The 23,865-nt window shown below is 37.9% G+C and overlaps 1 protein-coding gene across 1 annotated transcript; it reads right to left on the reverse strand.

Annotated features, from left to right (window-relative positions):
• Positions 1-1,376: 1,376 nt before the first annotated feature.
• Positions 1,377-23,863, reverse strand: GSPT1 (G1 to S phase transition 1). Its single transcript, XM_030285238.4, has 15 exons — positions 23,405-23,863; positions 13,769-13,816; positions 13,355-13,396; positions 12,398-12,625; positions 11,349-11,382; positions 10,807-10,884; positions 9,380-9,560; positions 8,860-9,014; positions 7,741-7,881; positions 6,902-6,995; positions 6,496-6,576; positions 5,739-5,912; positions 5,218-5,307; positions 4,722-4,890; positions 1,377-4,020 (listed from the first exon to the last, which is right to left on the reverse strand). Exons 1-15 carry the CDS (start codon positions 23,703-23,705, stop codon positions 3,968-3,970), a joined length of 1,869 nt encoding a protein of 622 aa, XP_030141098.1. The 5' UTR covers positions 23,706-23,863; the 3' UTR covers positions 1,377-3,967.
• Between the last annotated feature and the right edge of the window lie 2 nt (positions 23,864-23,865).

A 23,865-nucleotide genomic window follows, 5' to 3' on the forward strand; every position in this document is an offset into this window, starting at 1 on the left:
GCCAATGAAAGGATATGGATTAATCAAACGTATATATACACAGACAACAGATTTTGGGTTTGTTAGCATAAATTTCTATTTTATATTAAGACTAGAATCCTTTCTAGTATTTTTTCAGAGGAAAAGTAGTATCTTGTCAGGTTTATAGTGTGATAAAATAAACACAAGGAAAGAAACATGTTCACAATATAAAATCTTCAGTAGTAACTCCAGTTTTGTTGGTATTATTTTTTTGTACCAAATCCTCTATAGAGTATACAAAAAGAGCAGAATAAATAAGAGCCTTTAAGTACCAGTTCAGGAAGAAAACAGTCTTGTCTGGAGTACATGTCATCTGCTTTAACAGTATCACTTCAACAGTCTGCAGTATGAACCAAAAAGCCAGAGTAATACAAATCAAATACCTGGGACATTGAAACAATATTTTCTTCTTAGGTAATATTCAGTAATAAACACTTATAAAAACACATTTCTCATCATTAACATGATTTTTAATATATAGACTGGTGTCATAAGTAGTCTAAAACAGAGGTTCTTCATTGAGTAATTTTCATTTGGCTTTTTATGCCACTGAAAAAAATCTGTAGAGGGGCATAAAAATTGCGACCAGCAAATATCCCCATGGATAAATCTCCTTAAAACAGCTATTTTTCTTACAACACAATTACACCATCATCAATAGCTTGCTGTTCAGGAATACAATTTACTACCAGGGTAAGTGTTTCAGGAACTGGTGTCATCATGTTTGTGGATCAGTTCCTGATTGTCTGCTAAGATGAGCAAGGTAGCTGGAATGCTGGAATGGTTTCATGTAGACAGTTGATGGCAATGTGACTCAACTGACCACTGCCCCCATTCCTCCAGCTACTGTGCTTTACTTCTTGGAGCTTGCAGAAACAAGGAATTATTTTCCTGTTGCCAAATAATTAGTACTGCTGCACATTCAGTTTTTTTTTAATTTAGTATTTATTACATATACTAAGGTTTTCAGTTCAAGTTCTATCATGGCTAAGCACTATAGCTGTATCTACACTAAAAACTTGGCCAGCAATCAGAAAGGTGTGATCCTCATCAGTACCACACTGCAAATGCTATTATACTGAGGGAAGAAACCCCCAAACTCTCCTTTCTGCAGAAACACACTCAGAGTTTTGCTGGTATGAATTAAAGCTACACCATGGGAATACCCTGCCAGTATTCCATGCAAGCAGTTCCCTAGCAGTGCTCCTAAGGGTGCTGTATTGTCAATCCAACTTTTATTTCCTTTTTTTTTTCCTCCTTGCTTTCAACTGTTGTGGTTGCATAGCTCCTTTCTTTTTGTATCATCATCTTCAAAGCAGCATACCACATTTTCACAAAAGGAAATATTCAAAATGGTAATTTAAAAAAGTTTATTACAGTGAATCAGCAAATAGTATTTATTTCCAACAAAGCCACATTATCTTTTTGTCTTCTTTCATCTAGATTTAGCTGTATTTAATAGTAGCAAAAATGGGACTATAAAATGTAGAATGGAGATGAAATGAAAAAGTTGAGATGTAATCCGAGGACTATTCAAACACAATGTACTTCCAGCTCTTCTACCCAAAATGCAGCCAATTCATGTACATTTATGCCTTACATTTTCATATATTTGCTATAGAATGCAAATATTTTATACCCAAATAAAAACCTCCTACAGGATAGGAATATCTTTAATTGCATAATGTGGATTCTGTTAATGAATTTATAATAATACAACCTCTCCATTTACAGACCAGGTGACATTAACTGGAATAATGGAAATGGCAATCAAATGCACTAGATGGGATGAATAATGGAGATACTGACTTTCTATCTACTGAAACTCCAACCCACCAGGTGATTATTCAGTTTAATATTAAATACTCAGTCCAGCCTCAAAATAATGAAGTTTTAAAATCCCACGTTAAGTTTACTCAACAGTGGAAAACTGATGCTGGAGCATCGTCTAGTCTTCAGATACACTTCAATGCCTTAAAAAAAGTTTTAAAGGACCTAGCAATTTAGGAATCTAACTGTAAGTATTATCCAATAATGGTCCCTGCAAATTTAAAATCCACGAGTTTACTTCAAGAAAGCAGTCAGATATCTGGAAATCTTGTTAGTCCATAATAGGAACAAGACAGTAAGTTTCCCTGGCTTTTAATTTCTTCATTAGTTTAAGATCCAAGGAACTGTGGGATTTGTTCACTTGGTAGAAACAAAAAAAAAAACGTTACTTTTTAAACCCTGATTTACCAAAAAAATAAAAGCCCAGAGATTTGCAGACATAATAAAATTTATTTAAATTCCATGCATTACGGTAGCTACAAGTGTAGTCATATGAAACTGAAGGACAATAATTTCTTCTGTCCATACAATGTAGCTGTAAGTGAAATGAATGGGAGTTCCACAGTTACAAAGAAACAAACAAAACAAAAAAAAAATCCAAAAAAATGTAAATCTGTTTCAGTTTTGAGTTTCAATTCAGATACAGTCACTAGACTGTAAATCTTTGGGGGAGAAGATGGGCTCACCAATTTTACAGCTGAGAATGTTTAGTTTTAAGATATTCTGAAGAAGCTCAGAAGATACCTTTTCATAATTACTACTAATACTCTGAAAAATGAAAAAAAAATCCCTTCGCCTTCATCCTAATTGTTAGAATCAGGACAGCAATTGCAGACAGTCCATTTTCAAAGTGCAGCTAAACAGGGTTTTATTATGCAGCTCCTTCAAGTTGTTCTGAGTAAGCTTTACTTTGAACCAGTTTTGCTTTAATTTCTCAAGAAAAAACTTCACTGGTTCTCATAAGCTTACATTGCTTTTTGATATGCAAAAATTTACAGACTGTGCTTGATTCTGACCCTCCCATATTATAGTATGTGCAAACTCTTAGGGATTTAAATAGTCTTTCTCCCTCTCAGTTCAGACTGGTCTTTAAAACAGCAAGGATTATCTGGCCCTCTAAATTAAAGACAGGGTGAACTGAGTTATTTATGTAACTGGCACTTTAAAATTGGCCCAGTTCTCCCACAAAATGTAGCTCTTATAAATACTAATAGGCACTATTGCCACAGATTCTCTTATTTTTGCAAGTTTCGCTGATTTACTGGTTGTTAGCATTTTCTGCAATTAAGAATTTAATAATGCTGAATTTTTATAAAGACACAATATGTAGTTCTAGCCTTCAAAATTGACTTCCTGTGTCTAGTAATGATGTTAGGTCAACCTAAATTTGCTGAAGATATTAACAAATGTAAAGCTAATGAAGGTACCACATTTGCATGAATGTTTTTTAATTTCCAGAATGCATTCAAGAAAGGGAAGGGGCAAACCTAATTATTTTAATACAAACTTGGTCGAGTGCCCAATTGCCTCATTTAAAACTGTGTGTGTGGGGAGGCTGAGGAGTTTAGAAAAGTCCAAGTAACCAAATATCTGGGTTACTGGGAAGTTAAAAAGCTAATGCAACTGCGTTACATCTGGATAAAAAACATTATTCAAAAGCAATTCCAATACCGAAAAAGATTTCAAATTGAATAGTTTATTAACATGGTAGTCATCTTTGTAACATGTGCACACACACTCGCACACTCTGAATGATCTGCCTGGAAAAAAGAGGTCTTAATATAGATGCTGGGGGAAATTAAACATTAAAAATCCTTTAGATTTTCATAATTATAGGCAATTATGTCCACATCACTTACAAAGCTATTGCCGAATCTTTCCAAGGAAGCAGAATTTGGGAGAAAAAAAAAATTGTTTTTGGGAAAATTCAACAGTGGCATAGCAGAGCTCTCAATATGAGAAAGCTGACATAATGTGGACCTTTGCTGTGAAATTTGTCTTTGCAAAATATGGGGAGAAGTTTATCAATGGGCAGAAAATAAGACGGCGGTGTGAAGTAGGCTTTTGCTGAGTCGATTTTCCTCACAGTATTGTGCGGGGTCATTGAGAAAAATGCTTAGTCCTTCTCTGGAACCAGTTTCAGAACTTTTCCAATTGCAATGGTCTTACCTAAACCAAGGAGACAAACAGCAGTTATATTTACTGTGAAATGAATGTAGACATCTCCAAGAACATGAAAACTTGCCCCAAAATACAGGCTCTCAAGTACTGGAAATCACAGAATGAATTATTATATTGTAGCATCAGTGTATTTTAAAAAAGCACAATAACATTTTAAAAATAGTAAGCCAATTATTCTGACAGTAAAGAACACACTGTGGATTGTGGAAAGCCTGCTTCTACACTCATCCAAAGAGAAGACAAAGCAGAATCACTACCAGATCTGTTTACTACATTTCAAATAATTTATTTTAAACTCATCCCACAAATCTGTGAGTTTACCAGGGTCTGCATGTGAAAGCCCAATGTACAACCCCCCTGATACTTTTAAACTTTAAATAGTGAAACTGTGGTAATTCATATTGTAGGTGGACGTTCGAGGACACACTAAAAAAGCACTGCTGGTTATTTTTCAAATCCAGTCTTTTGTTTCACAATGCATATTTCTGTACATTATTCAAATAAAACTGTCTCTCTGTTACTAGCAAGGATTCTGCACAATGACAACAGTTTGCTTAGATTTACTTTTCCATTGTTACCCAGAGAGTGATTTCCACTAGATAACAGTATTTTAATACCTCACTGCCATGGGTCTCTGAGTCCAAGTAAGCTTTTGCAGCACTCAGTACCTGCTGCTGAAGCAGCCTTACCCTCATCCCTTAAGGTGAAGCGACCCATCTGAGGGAAATCTTTGAATGTCTCAAGGCAGATGGTTCCTGCTGTCCTTAAACGGGCAATGCAGACTTGATCTTGTTTCACAAAACGGGGCCGTGTCTTACTTTTCTCTCCTGTTTTTTTGTCTACCAAGCAGATTAAGGCCTGTGAAAGAAAAAAAATAATAGTTGTGAGTGTGAAAATAAGGGTTATTTTTCTTTACAAACAGAATTGGTCTAAGAAAGAACATACTTACAAACAAATACATTAAAAGGTTTGCATGGTTTATTCAGTCATGACATACACTACTTTTCAGAAGGCTGATGCCAACAGTTTCAGCCATTTTTGTTTGTGTTAGGGCACAACCAAGAATTCCATTCAAGGCTGGAGCTTTGTTACTTTAGCTGCTCTACAAATGTATGACATGACATAACTCTTCATCCCAACAACTGGACTGTTTATATTCACATCATAACTTAAAATGACACTTACTGTTATCTCAACTTCTTCAATACAGGTGTGGATGTGCAGCACTGCATTATAACCTGGGCAGATAATGGATTTGTGCTCAATTATCACTATCTGTAAAACAATTCAAAATAAGTGCATTTTTCCTAATTTCAGTTATAAAAGAACAGAGAATAATCAATGCAGAATTATATTAAAAAGTCTATTGCACAATATACACATAAATTTTTGTCAAAGAGCAAAATTTTATAAGTTTATAATATGGAAGTAAAAAACTGAAGAACTGACCTGATGAGGTCTTGCTTTCACTATTATAAGTATCTAAAACTTAATTGAGAAGTTACATTCAAAACAACTTAGATTTTAAAAACTCAAATTAATGATGTCAGTGTTAAGTATATATGTTATTGCCCATTTAGAGATATGGCAGTGAATAAGAAATCTGAACTGAAACTTCAAACTACCAAAGTTTTAGATGTGGCAAAACATAAAACATTTCCATGGGTTTTACCCCTCTATACAACAATTAAATGTTCTTATTCTACCTGGGCATCAAATGTACGTCCAGAATGACAAAGGTTGTTGAGATCACAGAGAATAAATCCTGGAAGGATCTCTTCCTCTTCAATTCCCTTCAGTCTGATCTTTAGATTTTCACCTGGGGCTACTGAGTCAGTTTCTACATCATCAGAAAGAATTCCAAGAACTTCCACATTGTGCTTAATGAAAACAAAAATGTTGTTTTGTATTGTGAATATTTGAATCAGGTACAAAATTGCAATATAACAGTATTTCAATAAATAATTCTACTACAGTTTAAGTTAGATATGTATGGTTCCGTCAAGCTTCAGAACATTTAAAGTATTTGAATGATGAATTACTAAGACTTGAATTTCTTAAAAGAAGTTTTTTCTTTTTCAAGTTTTTTTTTTCCCTGTTTCCCTTTGGGGGAAAGAATAAAAAAAGAAAAGGGGGAAAGAAATACTGTTGAGCAGTATTAACCTACAGTAGGTAAAAGGCTTAGTGGGCCAACTGTACAAACATGAAATAAAATCCAGTTGAAGTGTGATAATTTGTAGTCCAGCAACTGAGTTTACTAGGGCAGGAGAACCCAAGTTCTGACTGTTAAGGAGCTACACAACACCCGCTGTGCCCAGAAACATCATCCATGTAAAATGTGAGAGCTTAGCTGTGTTCGACAGAGCAACAGAACATTTTCTGATTTAAAGTAATGAGTATCTTTAAGAACAAAGCTCTTTTTTTATGGCAGTAAGTTTTCTAAATATTTAAACCTTACCATACCTTGTTTGGCATCATCACAAGTTGTTGTCCTTTGCAAATAGAGCCCGACTCCAGCTTCCCAAGGACCACAGTGCCCATGTCCTTCACAAAAAGAAATCATTACATAGAAACTGAAAACATTTTCCTAAAGAGTCCACTATTCATCATTTATCTCTGAGTTTGATTACTTAACTCTAGCACTGCTAGACTTAGTATTTTGGAAATTGTTCTCATGAAAGATTACAGACTTTAGGAGTTTGATATAATGCCAAAATTATTTACTTCCCCTTCTCTCCTCTATTCTACAGTTGGAAATGTAACATTAGCAAAGAAGAAAGATACCCTCTAAAAGTACAGTAAATAGTCCATTTACTGCTTTCTGAAAACTGTCTCTTTATACTTTCTACATTATTATTTTAATCTGTACCTTATATTTATCCACAATTGGCAGCCTGATTGGTCCATCAACTGAACGGTTGAAGTTTGGCAAATTATCCAGGTATGGAATAAATGGTAATCCACTAAAAAAGCAGAAGGCATTTGTTTCAATTTCGTGAGTACCCTTCCATTTAAAAGAAATTACTCAAAATGGATAAATGCAGTCCAACAAAAGGAATCATATTCACCTTGTTATCATTTAGAAAAATGACCTCTAAGACAGTTAAATCTATTATAACATCCCATCAACAGTGTCCATTTTAACCCAACCAACATATTAATACCCAGGAAATGCATGATCTTAAGTTACATTACAGGCATATTTCACACAAATTAATTATTCCTTTGAGACTCATGACAGATGTGCATCCAAAATATATTTTGGAAATACAAAACCATAAACTAGGTCCAAATGTGATTTCTATTAATTCTTTTTAAAGTACACTGAACAATAGAGAAAAACATGACATCCACTGAGAGACATGGCTTGTCCCTAATTATAATACAGCTTTAAGCAAACTGTTCACATCAAACAATTACTCATTCTAGCAACATCAGCTGCTGCATCACTGGCAAATTCTAGTGCGTGTAAGGCACTCACACAGCCAAAGAACACTGCTAATATTTTACTAATAATCTTATGCAGTTTGCAAAGGCTTTTCATTGGCACATTGCATGGCTGTGTTCTTGTTGCTCTGGCTGTATTTCGTCAAGCACTTTGGCACACAACTACAACATACCACGCTCTGCTACCTCCCAGCTTCACTGAAGCATTTACTTTTATTGAAATATAGCAAATATTCAAGTTGCTCAGTTTAAGATACATACATATACCAAGGACAGAATTCTGACTGTTCTTTAAGGTTTGCTCCGGTCAGTCCTGAGCAGGGCATGAAATGAATGTCCTTTTTGGGATTGAAGCCAACTTTCTTCAAAAATGGCACCAGTTTCTCTTTACATTCCTCATATCTATTAAATGACAAGTAGATCAAGGTAAGTACCACTTATTCCAGTATAACATAATCCTGTGCTTCAAAAAACATGCAGACATTTCAGTTCCATCAGTTAAGTTACTATGTGAGCAGCAAGCAAGCCTAATTAAGGTCTGGAGGCCTATTTGCATCTTCTTCCCAGCCTTCCAGCACAGCTTGGTATTGTCTGTTCCCCTATTCCCCCTCATTCCTCTGCTCCATAAAGCATCATCAGTGCTCTTCCTATGCTTCAATGACAGGGCTGGGGAGCAGCAGCACAAGCTGGAGCTGCTTAAAGCAAGAGATCCAGGCCAGCACAGCAGGGCAGACCACGCAGACACCTCCTGAGGTCAGGCTCCAGGCTGGCACTTGAGTGCTGGCTCAGTCTCCTCCAATCTCCTACAGTTTCTGGAGCTTTTGTGCTATTTATTTCTGTCACACTGCCTCCTCTCAGTTTGGGGTGAGTTCAGTAATGTCAGAAGGTTGGGGCAGGACCACGACAGAATTGGGTGTGCCATTGTCTCTTAGTGAAGCAGGCTGAAATTCCAAGGTTGCACAGGCCCTCATGGCTTCCCACTAAAACTTCCACAATTCTGGGCAGAACACACAGCAGGTTCTCTGACAGCTCTGGCAAACTCTATTACTGAAAACACAATCGCTTCCTTTTTACACTCAGTATAAAGTTTCCAAGTCAACAATTAAACTATGCTAGAATGCATGGGGGTTTGTTAGGTATGTCTGCATGGATCCAAGCAGTTGACAGTGAATGCTGGAGTGCAAAACTTGCAGCTTAACTGAGAAGCACTGTCCTAGGCACTGAGCTTCTGGTTTTCCTGCCAGTCCAGGAAAACCTCTGCCTTTAGTCCACCTGTCAACCATTCTTTCAGCAACAATGGGATACAAAAATTACTTTACCTAGGGATTATTCTATTGTAGTATCTGTCAATTAAGATTACTTTTTTAATATTAAACTCACCTTTCATTGCTCCAGTTTACAGTTGGATCATCCATTTTATTAATAAGAACTATTAAATGCTTTACACCTGCTGTTTTTGCCAACATGGCATGTTCTCTTGTTTGTCCACCTTTCTCAAATCCAGTTTCAAACTCTCCTTTTCTTGCAGAAATAACCTAATTAAAGATACATATTTTAATAAAGGTTCTACAATTCTCTCAACAGAACAATCAATAATACTGCCTTATTCAAAAAAATATGGGTATTCAGACCTAGAAAAAGCTTCCAAAATGCACTGGTATATTCTCAGTATTACCCGTTAATCTGCATTGATATGTAAAAAAAAAAATCACATGACACCTGTAGACAGCTTTAAGAAGCTGTTAAATTACTCCAAAACTCACTCATCTCAGTAAATGTAACATTTTAAAATTCTGCCTGCTGTACGTAACCAAAAGAATAAAGAAGTAAACAAAAAAAAAAAAAATAGAAGCTTAATTCCACAGCATATGCCAAATAGAAGTATCTGATCTGTCCTTACCAGCACAGCAAGATCAGCTTGAGAAGCCCCACCAATCATGTTTGGAACAAAGCTCTTGTGTCCAGGAGCATCTAAAATAGTGAAGTGTTTCTTCTCTGTTTCAAAATAGGCACGACCCACTTCTACTGTTTTACCTTTGTCTCGTTCTTCTTGGTTTGTGTCTAAGGCCCACGAAAGGTACCTAAAAAAATCCCAAACCAAATACTCTATTGTTGTATTGATTTTTATTATATTTATATGTAATTTTTTTATTCATAAGAGACCTTACTTTTGGTTACTTATTTTAACCTTCTCAGCATTGCTAAATGCAAAGTCACTGTTGGTCTTGGAAATACTTAACTGACTGATTTGTGAGTACAGTGAGCTGCAGAGCCCATTGACAGCTCTCCTTCACGCACCTACAAGGATTCATTTTTAAAAATTCTAATAAACAATTTTCATTTTCTAAGTTCTTCAGCTGAGATCTAACTTCAAATAATTTACATTTTGCCTCAGTCTCAGAAACATCTCAGGATCAAATACAAAACAATTTTTCCTTCTAAGCATAATTAACTAAAACATTAGTTCTACTAATGATGATAATATCATTATTGAGAATTGTATTTACTAGTTCTCATTTATTTGCACATATTAAGCAGAAGTTGGCTATGAAATAAACACCATCTTTATTTACACTATCTTTGATAGATTTTCCTTATATAGACTCTCGTCCCCTCCTAATTTTTCCCACTGGCTGACAACAAGTTAGCTTTCAGTTAGATAAACTGAAATTTAAAAAAAAAAAATACTTTCATCCTTCAGGTTTTGTGAAAACCAGTGAATATAAAGAAGAAAAAAGGATAAGGATACTAAGGATAAAGAAGTGGTAATAACTCCACTGAACTGGTTTAACACAGCAATATTTTTCACCATTGACAGCAGCCTGTAGACATCCTTAGCTTTTGTTTTGTAGTGACTGGGTGGTGTCTGAAGAGATGCTGCTTGGATGATGGTTGCTTGGTGAAAAGAACTATGTCAACCTTTTATTCTCCCCTCTCACACATGATTCAGTGAGTTCAGGTCAATGCCCATCCCCTGAGGATGCTCTACCCCTAAGGAAGTCTTTAACTGCTCCTTTTCCAGAGCCCTTTGAACCCCTTTTATCCTCCAGCCAAAAAGAGAAAGCTCTCAAAAAGGAAATCAATTTTGCAGGAGTTGTTTGAAACAGAAATCAGGCTGCTACATGTGCTGTATAGATGCACTGCCCCCACAAAACCCCACCAACCAAAAAACAACAATAAAACCCAAACCAAACAAGAGCCCCACAAAAACTCCACCCAGGACAAGAGCACCATCATGCCTGGAGGAAGCCAGAGCTACTGGGACAGAGACTAAAACCAGTTTCACTGCAGTAAAGGGCAAAGTGTGCATCTTCATGAAGTTCATACCATGTTTCTCTGTTTTTTTCTTTAGCTTCTCTTTCATATTTTTCAAGTGTTCTTTTGTCAACCATTCCTGTCAAATACCTAAGAAGAGGTAAAATAAAAGTGCAATTTTACAGAAAGCAGAAAAGGATTTCCAAATAGTTACATACTTATACAATCCCCACAGATTGTTATGACTGAGAAATGAAGATACAATTTTTTTTTTAAATCTTCACAGAAAGTACAAAGTTTAACCAATAGTATAAAGCACTTTCAAATTGCATTTTAAAATACAAAGTAAACCAGCCACATTCTAAGAAAGTGATTAATTAAAAAAATTTTATAATGTTTGCTTTTGCATAGTTGCTTCTATTAAGTGAAAATCCTATAGCAATGCTGGAATTGAGAAATTCCAAAGACAGTAAGTACCTCAATAGACAGGGATAGAAACATTGTTATAAAAGTATTAACATATGCTGATTAATGCCACAAATAAAATATTACTCATTTTAACTGGTGTTTTTTAATTCACAAGAACAGGAAATCTAAAATTTAAGTTTCCTTACATTATTTGTCCTCCAATAGTTGACTTGCCAGCATCTAAAAAAAATTAATGCATGTAAGCAACAATGTGCAATTCTAGAAACAGCAGACCATTACAAACTAACTCATTTAGTTTGTTTCCAAAGGATTTATTTTTTGAACAATAATCTTAAGTATTTGAAAGCATCTTGCACCTTCCCTTGTTCCCATTATAATTTGTTGTCAATTAAATTACACCAAATTTTGAACATGCTGTTTTCATATATATGAATTCAGCAGTATCCATTAAAAAACCCTCACCAAGCAGTGATCCAGCTAAAGCCAGGGTCAAGAGTGTGGGAAGCTCTTGCAAAATTCCCTCCTCTGCTTCCTTTATCCCTTGTCCCTAACTTGTGTGGGCTGCTCTTCAATATTGGGATGTACCTCTGCCCACAGCCCCTTTACTTTGTGTGACTCCATTCTGAATTTACCCAAGGACCAAAATTACAGTACTTTTAAGGTGGTAAGTAACTACAGAAATGAAAAGGCAGAATTTGCTGCATAATTTGTGATTCAATAATTCTTCTCTACTTCTAATACCACCCAAGTTTTCATGAAGCTTGTTAAAACTACTATATGAAAATATTTTGCTATAAATGCTTCTTTTAACCACCAATTATGTTAATATATTGCTGTAACCCTACACATTTTGGTATTCAGAATAATAATTTTTTGAATCCAATAGCAAGAACCCTTTTTATTTAAAATAAGCAGAAAAGCAGCACAATTTTTGTATTTTGTTCTGTAGCTCATAGACACAGATAAGTGACTTCAGCACTCAACAGGAGCAGGTACTTGAGAAATCATGAACACAGGCATTGTTGCGTCCAAGAGAACATACTCTACCCTTGGCCCTCTACCCCTGAAAGACCTTTAAATTTTTCCTTTTCCAGAGCAGCTTCATTAGAATTGAGTGCTCCTGTGAGCCTCAAGACATGGTGACTACAAAGAACAGCATTAATTTCTAATGCTCTGAGTTCTAGGTAATACACAACAGACAGATCCAACTACTTCATCTTCACTTAAAACTTACCTACGTGTCCAATGAATACTACATTTACGTGCTCTTTTTTAGGAGCACCTGGAGGTGCTACAACAGATTTCGGTTTTGGTATTTCCTCCTCCTCTTCCATCATTTCCTGAGCGCTCTCTTCAGAAGGCCCCGCATCCCCTGCAGGACCACCTCCGAGCTCTGCTTCACTGGGTTCTTCTTTGTGGTCCCATGACTCTTCTGGGGACATTTCTGTCTCTCCATTTTCCACTAAAAATGAACCAATTAGATATATTCATATAGATAAAGAAATTAAAAATAATTACCCTGGGGAAAAGCCCCTGTCCCAAAGGCACAATCACAAGGCTTTAACTACTGTTAATGTCTGTTAACATTTTCCCATAGAAAAAGGGACAGCTGCTGCTCATTTCTGAAATTAATAATACCAGCACTTTCAGGCTAGCTTGTGTGCTGATACAAGAAATCTAGGATACAGAAACTTCTGTTTTAACAAGGCAAGAATTTTAGAAAGCAAAGGCAAATCTGAAGATCCACTCAGACCAGCACAGTCTGAATCCACAGACACACAGGACCATATGTTTAGAAAGCAAAGGAGAAGGATTATAGTTTAACTTCACTCATAAGCCATATAAAAACAATTAGAAAGATACAATTTCCATGTCCTGTTTGTTCACATTGCTGACCACTTTAAAGTTTTTTGCTAATCACAATTCCACATATTTAATGGGGCTATTTGATAATATGAAATTATTTTTAAATGAAGCATTCATCATTTTACAGCGTCCAAGCAATCCAGTTGCAGCTCTCAATGCATACTAGTGTTCAATTACCTCTTTCCTCATCCAAGTATAAAGTACAACAAAGTACACTAAGGACTATTTGTAAGTGTAAAGGCTCTACTATTTTGTTTGCAGTGATTCAGCAAAAGCACTGAAGTACATTACAGTACTATCATAGTAAAAACAATTCTCATCTTACCAACAGATTCTGAAATTTCCATGTTAACAGCAGCATTTGAACCTAGAAGAAAAAAAAAGGGAGAAAAATTAATCATTAAAGACACATACCTACCATGACAGTAATCAAGAACAAAGAAAAATGAGTGACTAAATTAATAAAAGGAAAGTTCAAATGTTTTGGCACTTGCCAAAGCTTTTTAATACACAGGTTCATTTCAAAAACTCTGCTTCATGCTAGTTTTATTATCTTCCATAAGCTACTTTATGAGCCTTTCCTAACTGCCTATGAAATTGTAAATAAATACAGATAATCACATTGCCTTACAAGAGCAGTATGAGGATAACAAGGATAGCAAAAGGTTCGTAGAGACTTAAAAGAGATTATTTGCAATAATTTTTTAAAAAATTGTGTGATGATCACAAAAATTACTACCTTCACAAGAGGCTGTCTGCTCCTCTGGAGAAGGCTCTACAGGTGCACCTGCAAGGAAAAAAAAAAAATCTTTTAAGATACAATGATGTGACCAATTTTCAAACTTTGTCATAAAAGACCATCTCCCAACTTTATTGCAAGAAGTGTATGAAAAGAATAACCACTTCCCTCTCTGCCAAGTGGTATTAAACACAGGCTCTAAACACAGATACTGCTAAAGAACACTGCCTAAACACGGTGAAAATAATATACCACTTCTAAAAACAACCCATTTTCCTCACCTGAATGGTAAGATAGACTTAAAGCAATTTTTCTATACACAGTATTTTACTTGCCCATCCTTTTTGAGCATGCTGGCTATTGGTAAGTGTTAGCAGTGTTTAAAAACATCAAAGCAGTTTCATTGTATCGAAAGACACAATGTGGTGTCACAAATACAGGGAAAGGGTCTGCCAGCAGCTGCTTACAGTCATGTCTACGCTGTTCTTGTGCCTCTCTTCCACTAAATGTTGAGTAGAAAATAGAAACAAGCTATTAAAAACAAATTCTTAACATCTTCTGTAGTTACTAAGTAAAGAGATAATAAATTCTTTCAGATGTCTGGTAAGTTTGCCAGTCCTCTTAAACACCAGAGCACAGTCCCATTACATGGAGGGCAATCTCACTGGTCAGGTGTATCTATCAAAGACACAAGTATATTTTTTTTGGATAAATTATTCAACCCATTCATGCACTCAACCATGCCACTACATTTTATGCTGAGGTGTAACTAATTATTAAACCTACCAGGAGCGATACATTGCAATTAACACTTGCACCTCACAATGTTTTGGGACATTATTTCACCTGATCAAGGGGCCTTCTATAACTATACATAAAATCTTAACCTATTTAGTTTTCTCTTGGGAAACAAGTTATCTTTTTTTCCAACCACATACAAAATTCATACCCTCTGTTTAGCTGTACTCCAGCTCTCCTTCAACTGAGTTCTGAACACAGATCTTAGAGCATCACTTGCTCTATACGCATGATGGGACCTAAAGATGAAACAAATCCCCTCAAAAGAACAAAGCCATACAGAGAAGGACCCGATTCTAAGCCTCTTTGCTTTCGCACTGTTTGCGTATTTGCTGCAGACTTCTCTAAAGTGGAGCAGTGCTGGGAAAGCTGGCAGGGGGCCAGAGGACAGGGCTTTGCAGGCTGGGTGAATGTGGGTCACAGCACAACAGCCAGTGGCAGCAGCAAACCGGGGAGGGGGCACAGCAATGCCCGAATCCCTGCACTCCTGTCTTGGATCACACACCAGCTACACTCCAAAAAACAAACCAGCCAGACTTGAAGAGAATGATTTAATATAATCAGTAAAAGCATAAGAATAGAATACCCTTAGATCCTTTTAAAGAAATGATCTATCACTTCATTTGGCAGCTGGAAAAGATGCCAAGCAGCACATTTTTGAGTGTGGCAAGCAGGTTGCACAAAATCTAGGTATGAACCTAAAGCCTCCATTTTGTAGCACATCAGAAGATTGTTGGCTATTTCACACATACTGTGGTTGGGATGCATAAATATTTTAATTATAAGATTATTTCAACAAGCTTTTGATTTCACTCCAGAACTTTGCCTGTAATGAAAAATGTATCAAATGGCAGTATTAATGCACTTGCCTTGGAACAGAAGTGCTGTGAGTGGTTGGAGAGCTAGTTAATTTCTGAGAAATATATTGTCAATCAACAGCATTCATATAAACTCAGTTTTCACTTTCTGGTCTGCAATACAAGCAGGTATGCAGGCAGGAAAGAAGTTTCTTCACAGCCCAGAGAGGAAGTAGAAAAAAGGTCCCTCTGTAAATTTTGTACAGGTCTAGCACATGAGAGTCAATAAGACAGTTTGTGCATGGATGCTACAGAGTACACAACCAGAGGGCAACAGATATTCAGCTATAACCACAGCCATTTATTAAACTCTGGTCACTTTGGTACACAAGTGGCAGACGTGCTTTGGAAAAGGACACTGAATTGTATCAAACATACACTGTTTCTTCAAAGCAGAAAGAAACATAAACCACTCACTAAAAAAAATATTGTTAAGAAACCAAGTAAATAAATAAAGAACCCTAATTTCTAAACTAACATGCTCTGAGTGACAAAAATAAACAGTCTCCACAGTAATGGTCTACTTCTGATAAACAATTTCAGGTTATGTCAGGTTATTTCAGACAAAGGCTCATATTTACCACACTCTGTGTGGAAGTGAACAAATTGCCTGAAATGTGCCTTAAGACCATCATCTGAAAAGAAGCTTCCTTAGCATTTTGGTCTGTCACCTCTTCTCGTTTGTGAAGATCATCCAGACAGGAATGTTTCATATGAGAGGGACTCAAAACATACTTTGTAGGAAATCTGGTTTTAAAGTCAGGACATGCCTTAAGTGACGCAAATTTTTTAATGCCTCAAATTATTGGATTTACGCATGACAAGCAGCTGTTGGATTTTACACCTCACCATCTCCATCTCTCCATCTCTCCTTCACGCCCTAAGTCAAGAACTGCTGTTGCAACCTTATCCACAGTATTACATGGAGTGAGTGGCTTATCTTTACTCCTGCTTAACATCAGAGCCTTAGGACATTTTATGGAATATCTCTGTTGTCAATGCCAAGGGCAAAAATGGATACAGATGCTGCATTTATCTACTGGTGCCATCAGACAATGACATTATGTAATTCAGAGTCTTGTCTGGAAAAGGTAATTGTGGGGACTTTTAAAATGTAAAATTCACTAGAAGAGTATGTGCACTACCAATACAGAGTCCAATATTTCACTTATAAAACACGGTGACTGATATCTTTAAAACACATCTCATGTCCTAAAGAATCCACTCTGCCTACTTCATTCACACAGCATTCTACTACAGCTGATGAGTTTGTTGTGTATCAAACTAGGTTTTGTACTTGTTTGCATTTTTTGTTGTACAATAACCAAAGCTGCACAAGTACAACAAATTTGAAGTTATCATCCAACCTCTGAAAATATTGTTTTAAAAGACTATAAGCCAGGAACTGTGCAGCATTAACATATTAAAATGCTTGCAGATAAACAACAGAAAATTGTTTTTTAATTAAATTTATATAAGGATGCAGCAAGCTTTTCATATCTAGAACAGGTACAGCAGGCAAAGTAGGAATCAATATTAGAACAGTGGTTAAAACAAAAAGTTAAACTCAACAACCTCCATTTTTACACAAACCTCAGTGTTTACCAGATGCACAGAAAAAGCTGAAAAAGGTCTCCAGACAAGTAGGAACTGCCCAGTGGTTAACTGGTAATTCTTCAGCAGCAAACCTGAGCCACAATGCAAATGCCTTCACAGAATTGATGAGAGGCATAAATTTGGTGCAATACACAGCAGCACTCAGCTCCCAGCCTGCCCTGCTGTTGAAGTGATAAGAACCTGGACAGGACTGGAACCTCACAGCTGGGGTAGACTACAGAGTTAATGAAACTCTGCACCACACAGCAGAGAGATTAAAAAAAAAGAAAAATTAAAAAAATAGAAGAAGCAAATTCAGCCTGAAATAAACATCTTATCTAAAAACTTAGATGCCTGTATAGTGAATTTGTTATTGCTTCTCTAATACAGGTATCAAGTTCCTTCACAAGGATTCCTGAAGAGTGAATATGACACCCACCTCAGGATTCCCATCACCTTTTTGTATGTGTAATTACAATACCTGAGTTCAGCACATATTTACACAACAGTCATACAGTCTCAACAGTTTTCATGCATTACGTAACAGATGTTTGCCCCCCCTTTTTTTCTAAATGAAAGCATAAAGGGAATTACAGAAGAGTAAAAAAAATAAAGGTCTGCATCAAACACACACAGCGTGAAAAGCAGAATAAAAAAAGCCCCAAGAGATTCTTAGATAACAAAACACACAAAAATTACGTCAAGAACAAATAAAGCCAAACAAAGCGCTTTATATCCAATACTTAAAACTGTACAGGAAGAAAAGGTTTTCAGGAGTTCACTGTAAGGCAGTTATTTTGAAGGTTTAACCCAAAATTATGTTCTTCTCTCTGCCCTGCTTTAGAGCCTATACCCCAGCTTCACCAGTGGACACATCAGTTTTTAAAATGCAGCACAGCAAAAGCAGCTTTAATAGTTTAACATGACTCTGTAAAATTCACCAAAAAATTAGCACTTGTTTCATATTCATAGGATTTTATTACATGTTAGCTTAGAAAAAGATCCACCTTCTTCCTTCTCCAGTGAGGACACACCTTAAGTTTATCTTATCTAAACTCAACATGCTTCTTAACAACTAAGTTTAAGAAAGCTTATGGGGGTTTTCAGGGAATATACTGAAGTCCTCTTTTGCTTAAGGTCAAGTATTTGTGCTGAGTTGATAACCTGATTTTTAAGACAGATAATTAAGAAAGCAAGCTCAGTATTTCAACAGTTCAGGATTCCACTCTGACAAAAATCTCTCATAACCCAGTATCTTTAGTGTGAGTCACATTTTTAATATTGCATCTCCTGTCCTAAACTAACTCTTGTAGTGAAATACAATCACTGTCATTTTCCCATAGACCTCTTCAAAACATAGTCGTTAATTTAATGGATTAAATTATGACTGCTTTATTCCTTCATAATAAAAAACAAAGTAAAACCATCTTTCTATCTTAGTTTCATACAATCAGCTGCTTCTTTTCCTTGCCTATCATCTCTCATCACAAAACAGGAGAAAAAATGCCAAAAGTCCTTAAGTGGAACTGTAAAACCAGATTATAAATAGAATCCAAGAATTATCCCGATTTATTTTTGTGTTCATTTTGATAGAGCAATCAAGTTTTAAGATAACATCATGCTTTCAAACACATTCAAGCAGTAGCCCAAAGCAGAGTGCCAAACACATGGTCAGCAGGCTGCCTCAGCCCCCAGGACAGTTCATGCAGTGCACAGCCGACTCCAGGGCTTTGTGTGTCTTTTACTGAAGTCATGCAAGGCCATGAGGGTGATGAATTATTCTAACAGGAGCAACACAATCCTGGCCACCTTCCTGGGGACACTTTAGATGTGGACAAAGGACATCTGTGTAACACAGTGGCACCCTGAGTGCATCACACAGGTATGTTATATCTGATCACTGTCAGTGCCAAGACATCCAGGCTTTCTCTGCACTGTTTCAGAAGTGGTTGTACAGCTCACCTATCTAGAGAAGCTGATACAGAAGACTGCTCTAGATAGTCAAGTGCCAACTCAAATCAAGATTTTCAGATAAGAAGAATTTATCCCATATACTGGCGCTGACAATACAACCCTGATTTGCTGCCATGTGAGCAGCAAGTTTGCAGTTCTGAAGGATTAACAGTAACCCTACCAGCATTGGTGAAGAAATCATCAGCACAGGGCTGTTCCAAGGCTGACACGAAAAACCATGTAACCCTTTAACACAACAGCTTCCTGAACTGTGGGCTACTAGTCTTGCCTTTCTCAGCAAGTTCACATGCAAAGTGAAGTCTCTTGAGGACTGAGATGTTGAAGAGTCTCAGAGTGTAAAATGAGATACCAGGCTTTGGAGAACACAGCGGTACAGATAACTCATCATCCTGCTCTGGAAACTACAGGTTTCAGAACTGAAGTAGATGACGGTGAAACTCCATCTCTTGTGTCTGACTGACATATGCACGTCCCAGCTGCTACAAGGTCAGAAAAAATGAGGGCAGGGAAAAGCAGGAAGAAAAATGCAAGATCCATTTATTTACAGCACTTGAAGGCTGAGGATGTCCAGCTGCTTGAATGCAACTGTTTCAGAAGTGACTACTGCAGGCAAGTGAGGATATTTAGGGAGTGAAGCAAACAGGGGCACTGAATCTTAAGCCAGATGTTTGCTTGGCTCAGAACTGCAGGGGCAAGTTGTTTAAACTGTAGTCATTAACAAAGATGTTTAGAGATTGATTTGAAGTGGTCAAGAGCACGACCAAATTAAACAGTAGCCCTAATACTACCAGAAAGACAAATGCTTTCCTTACACCCAGTGCTGTGTGTCACGCTTTTAATTCTTATTACTTTCATACTAATGATGCTTTTTCTCTTGCTACTACCACTGCATACTTCAAATCAGTGAACAATTCAGGTTGGAAGGGATCCCAGGAGTTAGCTAGTTTAGTCTCCTGCTCCAAGCAGATTCAACAGTGAATACTTCAAAATTATTTCTGAAAAGAAAAACTAACACAAAATATAATAAAGACCATACAAGGAAGCTGTGATAAATTTTACCAAGAATCCTGTGAGTATTCAAGAACTATGACAAAAACTGAACCACAAAAATGCAGATTGATGCTGCATTTTTAAAAATGTTTTGATTCTCTCATACCCAATTAAAAAAAATATAGAAATCTTATTAACTGGAGGTTGGTGTTAACGATTCCCTCTGAACCATTGACACAGAAACAAAGAAAAAATGTAATTTTCTGCTACATACATCTAGAAAAGTAATGAAATTTAGTACAAAAAGAAGTCATAGAAGCTAAAGAGTGAAGTTGCAAGGCACAGTTGTGACTATGAATGTTTTGAGGCCCTAACTCAATCTGCTATCATTTCATTATCACAAATGGCCTTAATTTAGTTCAGTTTGCTAGTCCAGCAACTGCCAGAGAGTCTCCTCAGAAGTACAACGTGTCTGTGGCTCCCTCCCAGTTCACCTGGTACATAACTGTGCTGCAGCCATGGCTGTGTCACAGACAGAAAAGCTAAAAGGCTTCATTTCATATTTCCAACAGAATCCAACATGGAAAGATTTTACACAAATGAGTTTGACTTGGACACAATTTGATAAATGCAAGTCCTCATAGCCACAACATTTAAAACATACTGTTTTTAGTATATTCCTTAGGCTCAAAAATGTAAGTAATATGCTTTTCCCATATAATCAAATTATAGTTTCATAATTATTTTGGAATGAAATGATCTCTGAGTGTAAGTTATATTGGTGGCAAACATCAGTCAGCTTTCTTCCTAATATACAATTTCCAATCAAAAGAAAGCATGTGTAAACCAGCTTTAAAGTAAGTATTAGGAATGCAGGTCTCAGGAGTTTCCCAGTTTTAGAAAGTGAACATCTTATTCCATAAATGGCTTCTGAGAGTGCTCCTTCTGTGCTCTAAACACAAATTATTAGAAACATTAAGTTAGTGTGCATGAACGGAAACACTATTACACGCTGCAGCCACACAATGGAATCAGTCCTGTGGAATTTTTATATGCCATGCTGCTACTACACATTTATCCTGATATAAAATGGCCTTTGAATTACTAAGGAATTATAACTTGAAGAAAACCTCACCAAGAGAAAGTTCCAAGAAAAGCATTACTAGAACTTTAGGCCACTGAAATGCCTCAAGTGACACCCAACTTTTTAGATTTCTTAAGGTTTAGAATTGTCAAGACTAATTTAGGTTCTTCCCACTACAAACTATGTAATGAAGAATGAGTGTCACAGAGCACCTAATTCCCTACGGGAACAAAAGCAAACTGGGTTGCTGAAAAGTAACCTATTCAGCACCATTGTCTAATCACATGTTCTTCTGACTTATTTCCAGAGCAAGCTCCACCTAGTTCTTCCAGCCAGGAAAGTAGTTGTCACCTTATACAAACATTTGCAAGGAGAAGACTGTCAATTACCTTCTGTAACCAAGCACATCAGACCCGGAGCGGTACCCAGCAAGTACAGTATTCCAGTTAGGAAAGAAACAGAATTTTTTTAACTGCAGGTTTTTGTCTGCCTAATCTTAGGGATATTGAAGCTACTTAGAGAAACTCAAAATCCTAAGCCTTAAAGAAGATACAGCAATCAAGGTAAATTCAAACCAGGTAGATGATAGCACTATGTAGGAAATGTACTCAGCAAGGAAGACACAAACAAAGCTATCCTGATCACTCCAGATGATCAGACAGTTTTCAAGCCATCCCTAATTTCTGGAAAGAAGAAGCTCATCACAGGCTGCAGAAGTAGCAAAAGAGTGGAGAAAAGAAGAGTGAAGAATAATGAGTAGGTGACGAGATGTAGTTCGAATTCCTACCAAAAAATTAACTATAGAATGCCTTAGATGAAATCTTAAAAAGCAGCCAAGAGAAAGAAAAAAAATCAAAACACTAAAAAATATTTCAATATTGATTACATAGCTAAAAAACCCAAACCTTTGACTCAGATTGTAATATCTGCAATACAGGAATGGATTTTGAAGATTAGTCAAGGGTGCACCATGTGTTCATCACAGCCCCAAGCTACCCAGTCTACCTCTGCATCTGTGAACTTTAACATATACCTTTATTCTAAATGGAATTCAAGAGTCTGCCCATGGCTTCTCTGAAGTTTATTTTAATGCACTTAGACACTACTTGCATACACAGTACATGAGCTGCAACTTCTGCTAAAAATCAGGAGTTCTGAACAGCTGGAGAGAACATATAATCTAACATAGGAACAAGTTAATATTCTGTTACAAAAATGTTAAAGCGTCACATATAAAAGTTAGAGATTTTAGCTCTTAACAACTATTAAATTTAGATACTAGGGAGATCAAAACCAATTAATTATTGAGACAAAATACAATAAAAAACAAGCCACAACCAACAGGAAATCAGGCCAACATAATGTAACAAGTAGTGTCTTTAGTGAAATTAAAGTACTAGATAAATACCTGAAACACTAGCTTGTTTCATATTATGCCAATAGGGATACAGAAAATTATAGGAAAAATTAGGAAGATCTCAAACTCCTTAGCTGCAGGAGTGACATTAAAACACTACCACAAAGTTAAGCAGCATGTCTGATGTTTGGAAGAACCTTCAGTTTGGAGCTGAAAATGAAGAACTAGCCCTCCTTTAATTTCCCATATGCAAAGTAAATCTAGTATAAACATTGGTTGTGCACACAAAGATCCTTTGAAATTAAAAGCAGAGTAAATTTCAGGTTATTCCATTAGCTGAGGCCAGCTGGACAAAACTCCCTTCCCTACTAATCCTTTATCGACATTATGTTAGAAAAAAAAAAATAAATCACTTGATATAATCTTCAAAAAGACATTTAAGATACATCTGAGCCACTGGTGGCTGAAGGCGTGCTTTTCTCCCCAGCAACACTAAATTTATTACCTCCAAAATCCTCGACAACTCCTACAATTACATGTTATATAGTATATATACTACAAATACTGTACTTATTTTATATATTATAGGAAGAGCAGAGCTATGTGGTTTTTTCCCCATCACGGGTGACCCTTTGCGAGCAAAGGTCCCAGCGGAACGCACACGGGACCCGCAGGGAGCCAGGGCACCCCGGCTCCCGCAGCGCAGCCCGCAGAGCCCCGCACCGCGGCTCCCCCAGCTCGGGGCTGCCTCGGGCGGCGGCGGCGGCTCCCCTGCGCTGCCCCGGCCGTGCCCCTCCCGCGGCCGGAGCCGCTCCCGCTGCCCCCCGCGCCGCCCCCAGCCCAGCCCGGCCCGGCCCAGCCCGGTCCCTCCCCGGCCGCCGCGGGCCCGGCACCCCGGCCCCGCTCGCCGCGCGCCCTCCCAACATGGCCCCCATCCCTCCCCGCCCCCTCGCCCTCCGCGGTGCCGGCCCCGCGGTTACCGAGCGGCGGCGGCGGCGGGAGGCCGGGCGGGGGCGAGGGCGGCGGCAGGCCGGGCGCCGGGCCGCTCCGCAGGAAGGACGGCACGAACTCGGCGGCGTGGACGTTGGGCACGAAGGGCTTGGCGTTGACGTTCAGCTGCCGGCTGAAGGCCGCCCCGAGCAGCTCCTGCTGCGCCTCGGCCTCCGCGGCCGGCGGGGCGCAGCCCGGGCCGGCGCCGCTGCCCGGCTCGATGTCCGCCTGGTCCCAGCAGTCGGGAGCCGAGTCGCTGCTGCTCCCGCTGCCGCTCCCGTTCGCCTCCATTTTGTGGCGGCCCCACAAGGCTCTGCGGCCCCGAAGCGTCTCCCGGGTGAGGGGGGAGCCGGCGGCGGCACCGACTCAGCACTCGCTCCGCCGATTCCGCGTGTGCTCCGCCGCCCCGACGCGAGCGCAGTGTGGCCTCGCGGGCCGCCGTACTCCCTCC

The sequence above is a fragment of the Taeniopygia guttata genome, chromosome 14, assembly GCF_048771995.1.
Source record: "Taeniopygia guttata chromosome 14, bTaeGut7.mat, whole genome shotgun sequence".
Lineage (NCBI taxonomy): Eukaryota > Metazoa > Chordata > Aves > Passeriformes > Estrildidae > Taeniopygia > Taeniopygia guttata.

What these genes read in the sequence shown, in the direction of transcription:
- GSPT1 (XM_030285238.4), bottom strand. Translation starts at nt 23,705, where the DNA reads ATGGAGGCGAACGGGAGCGGCAGCGGGAGCAGCAGCGACTCGGCTCCC. An exon ending in GAATTCTGTCCTTGGTATAT is followed by an intron (nt 6,996 to 7,740) that starts GTATGTATCTTA and finishes CTGCTTTTTTAG; the next exon opens with TGGATTACCATTTATTCCAT. An exon ending in GACGTACATTTGATGCCCAG is followed by an intron (nt 5,308 to 5,738) that starts GTAGAATAAGAA and finishes ATTGTTTTACAG; the next exon opens with ATAGTGATAATTGAGCACAA.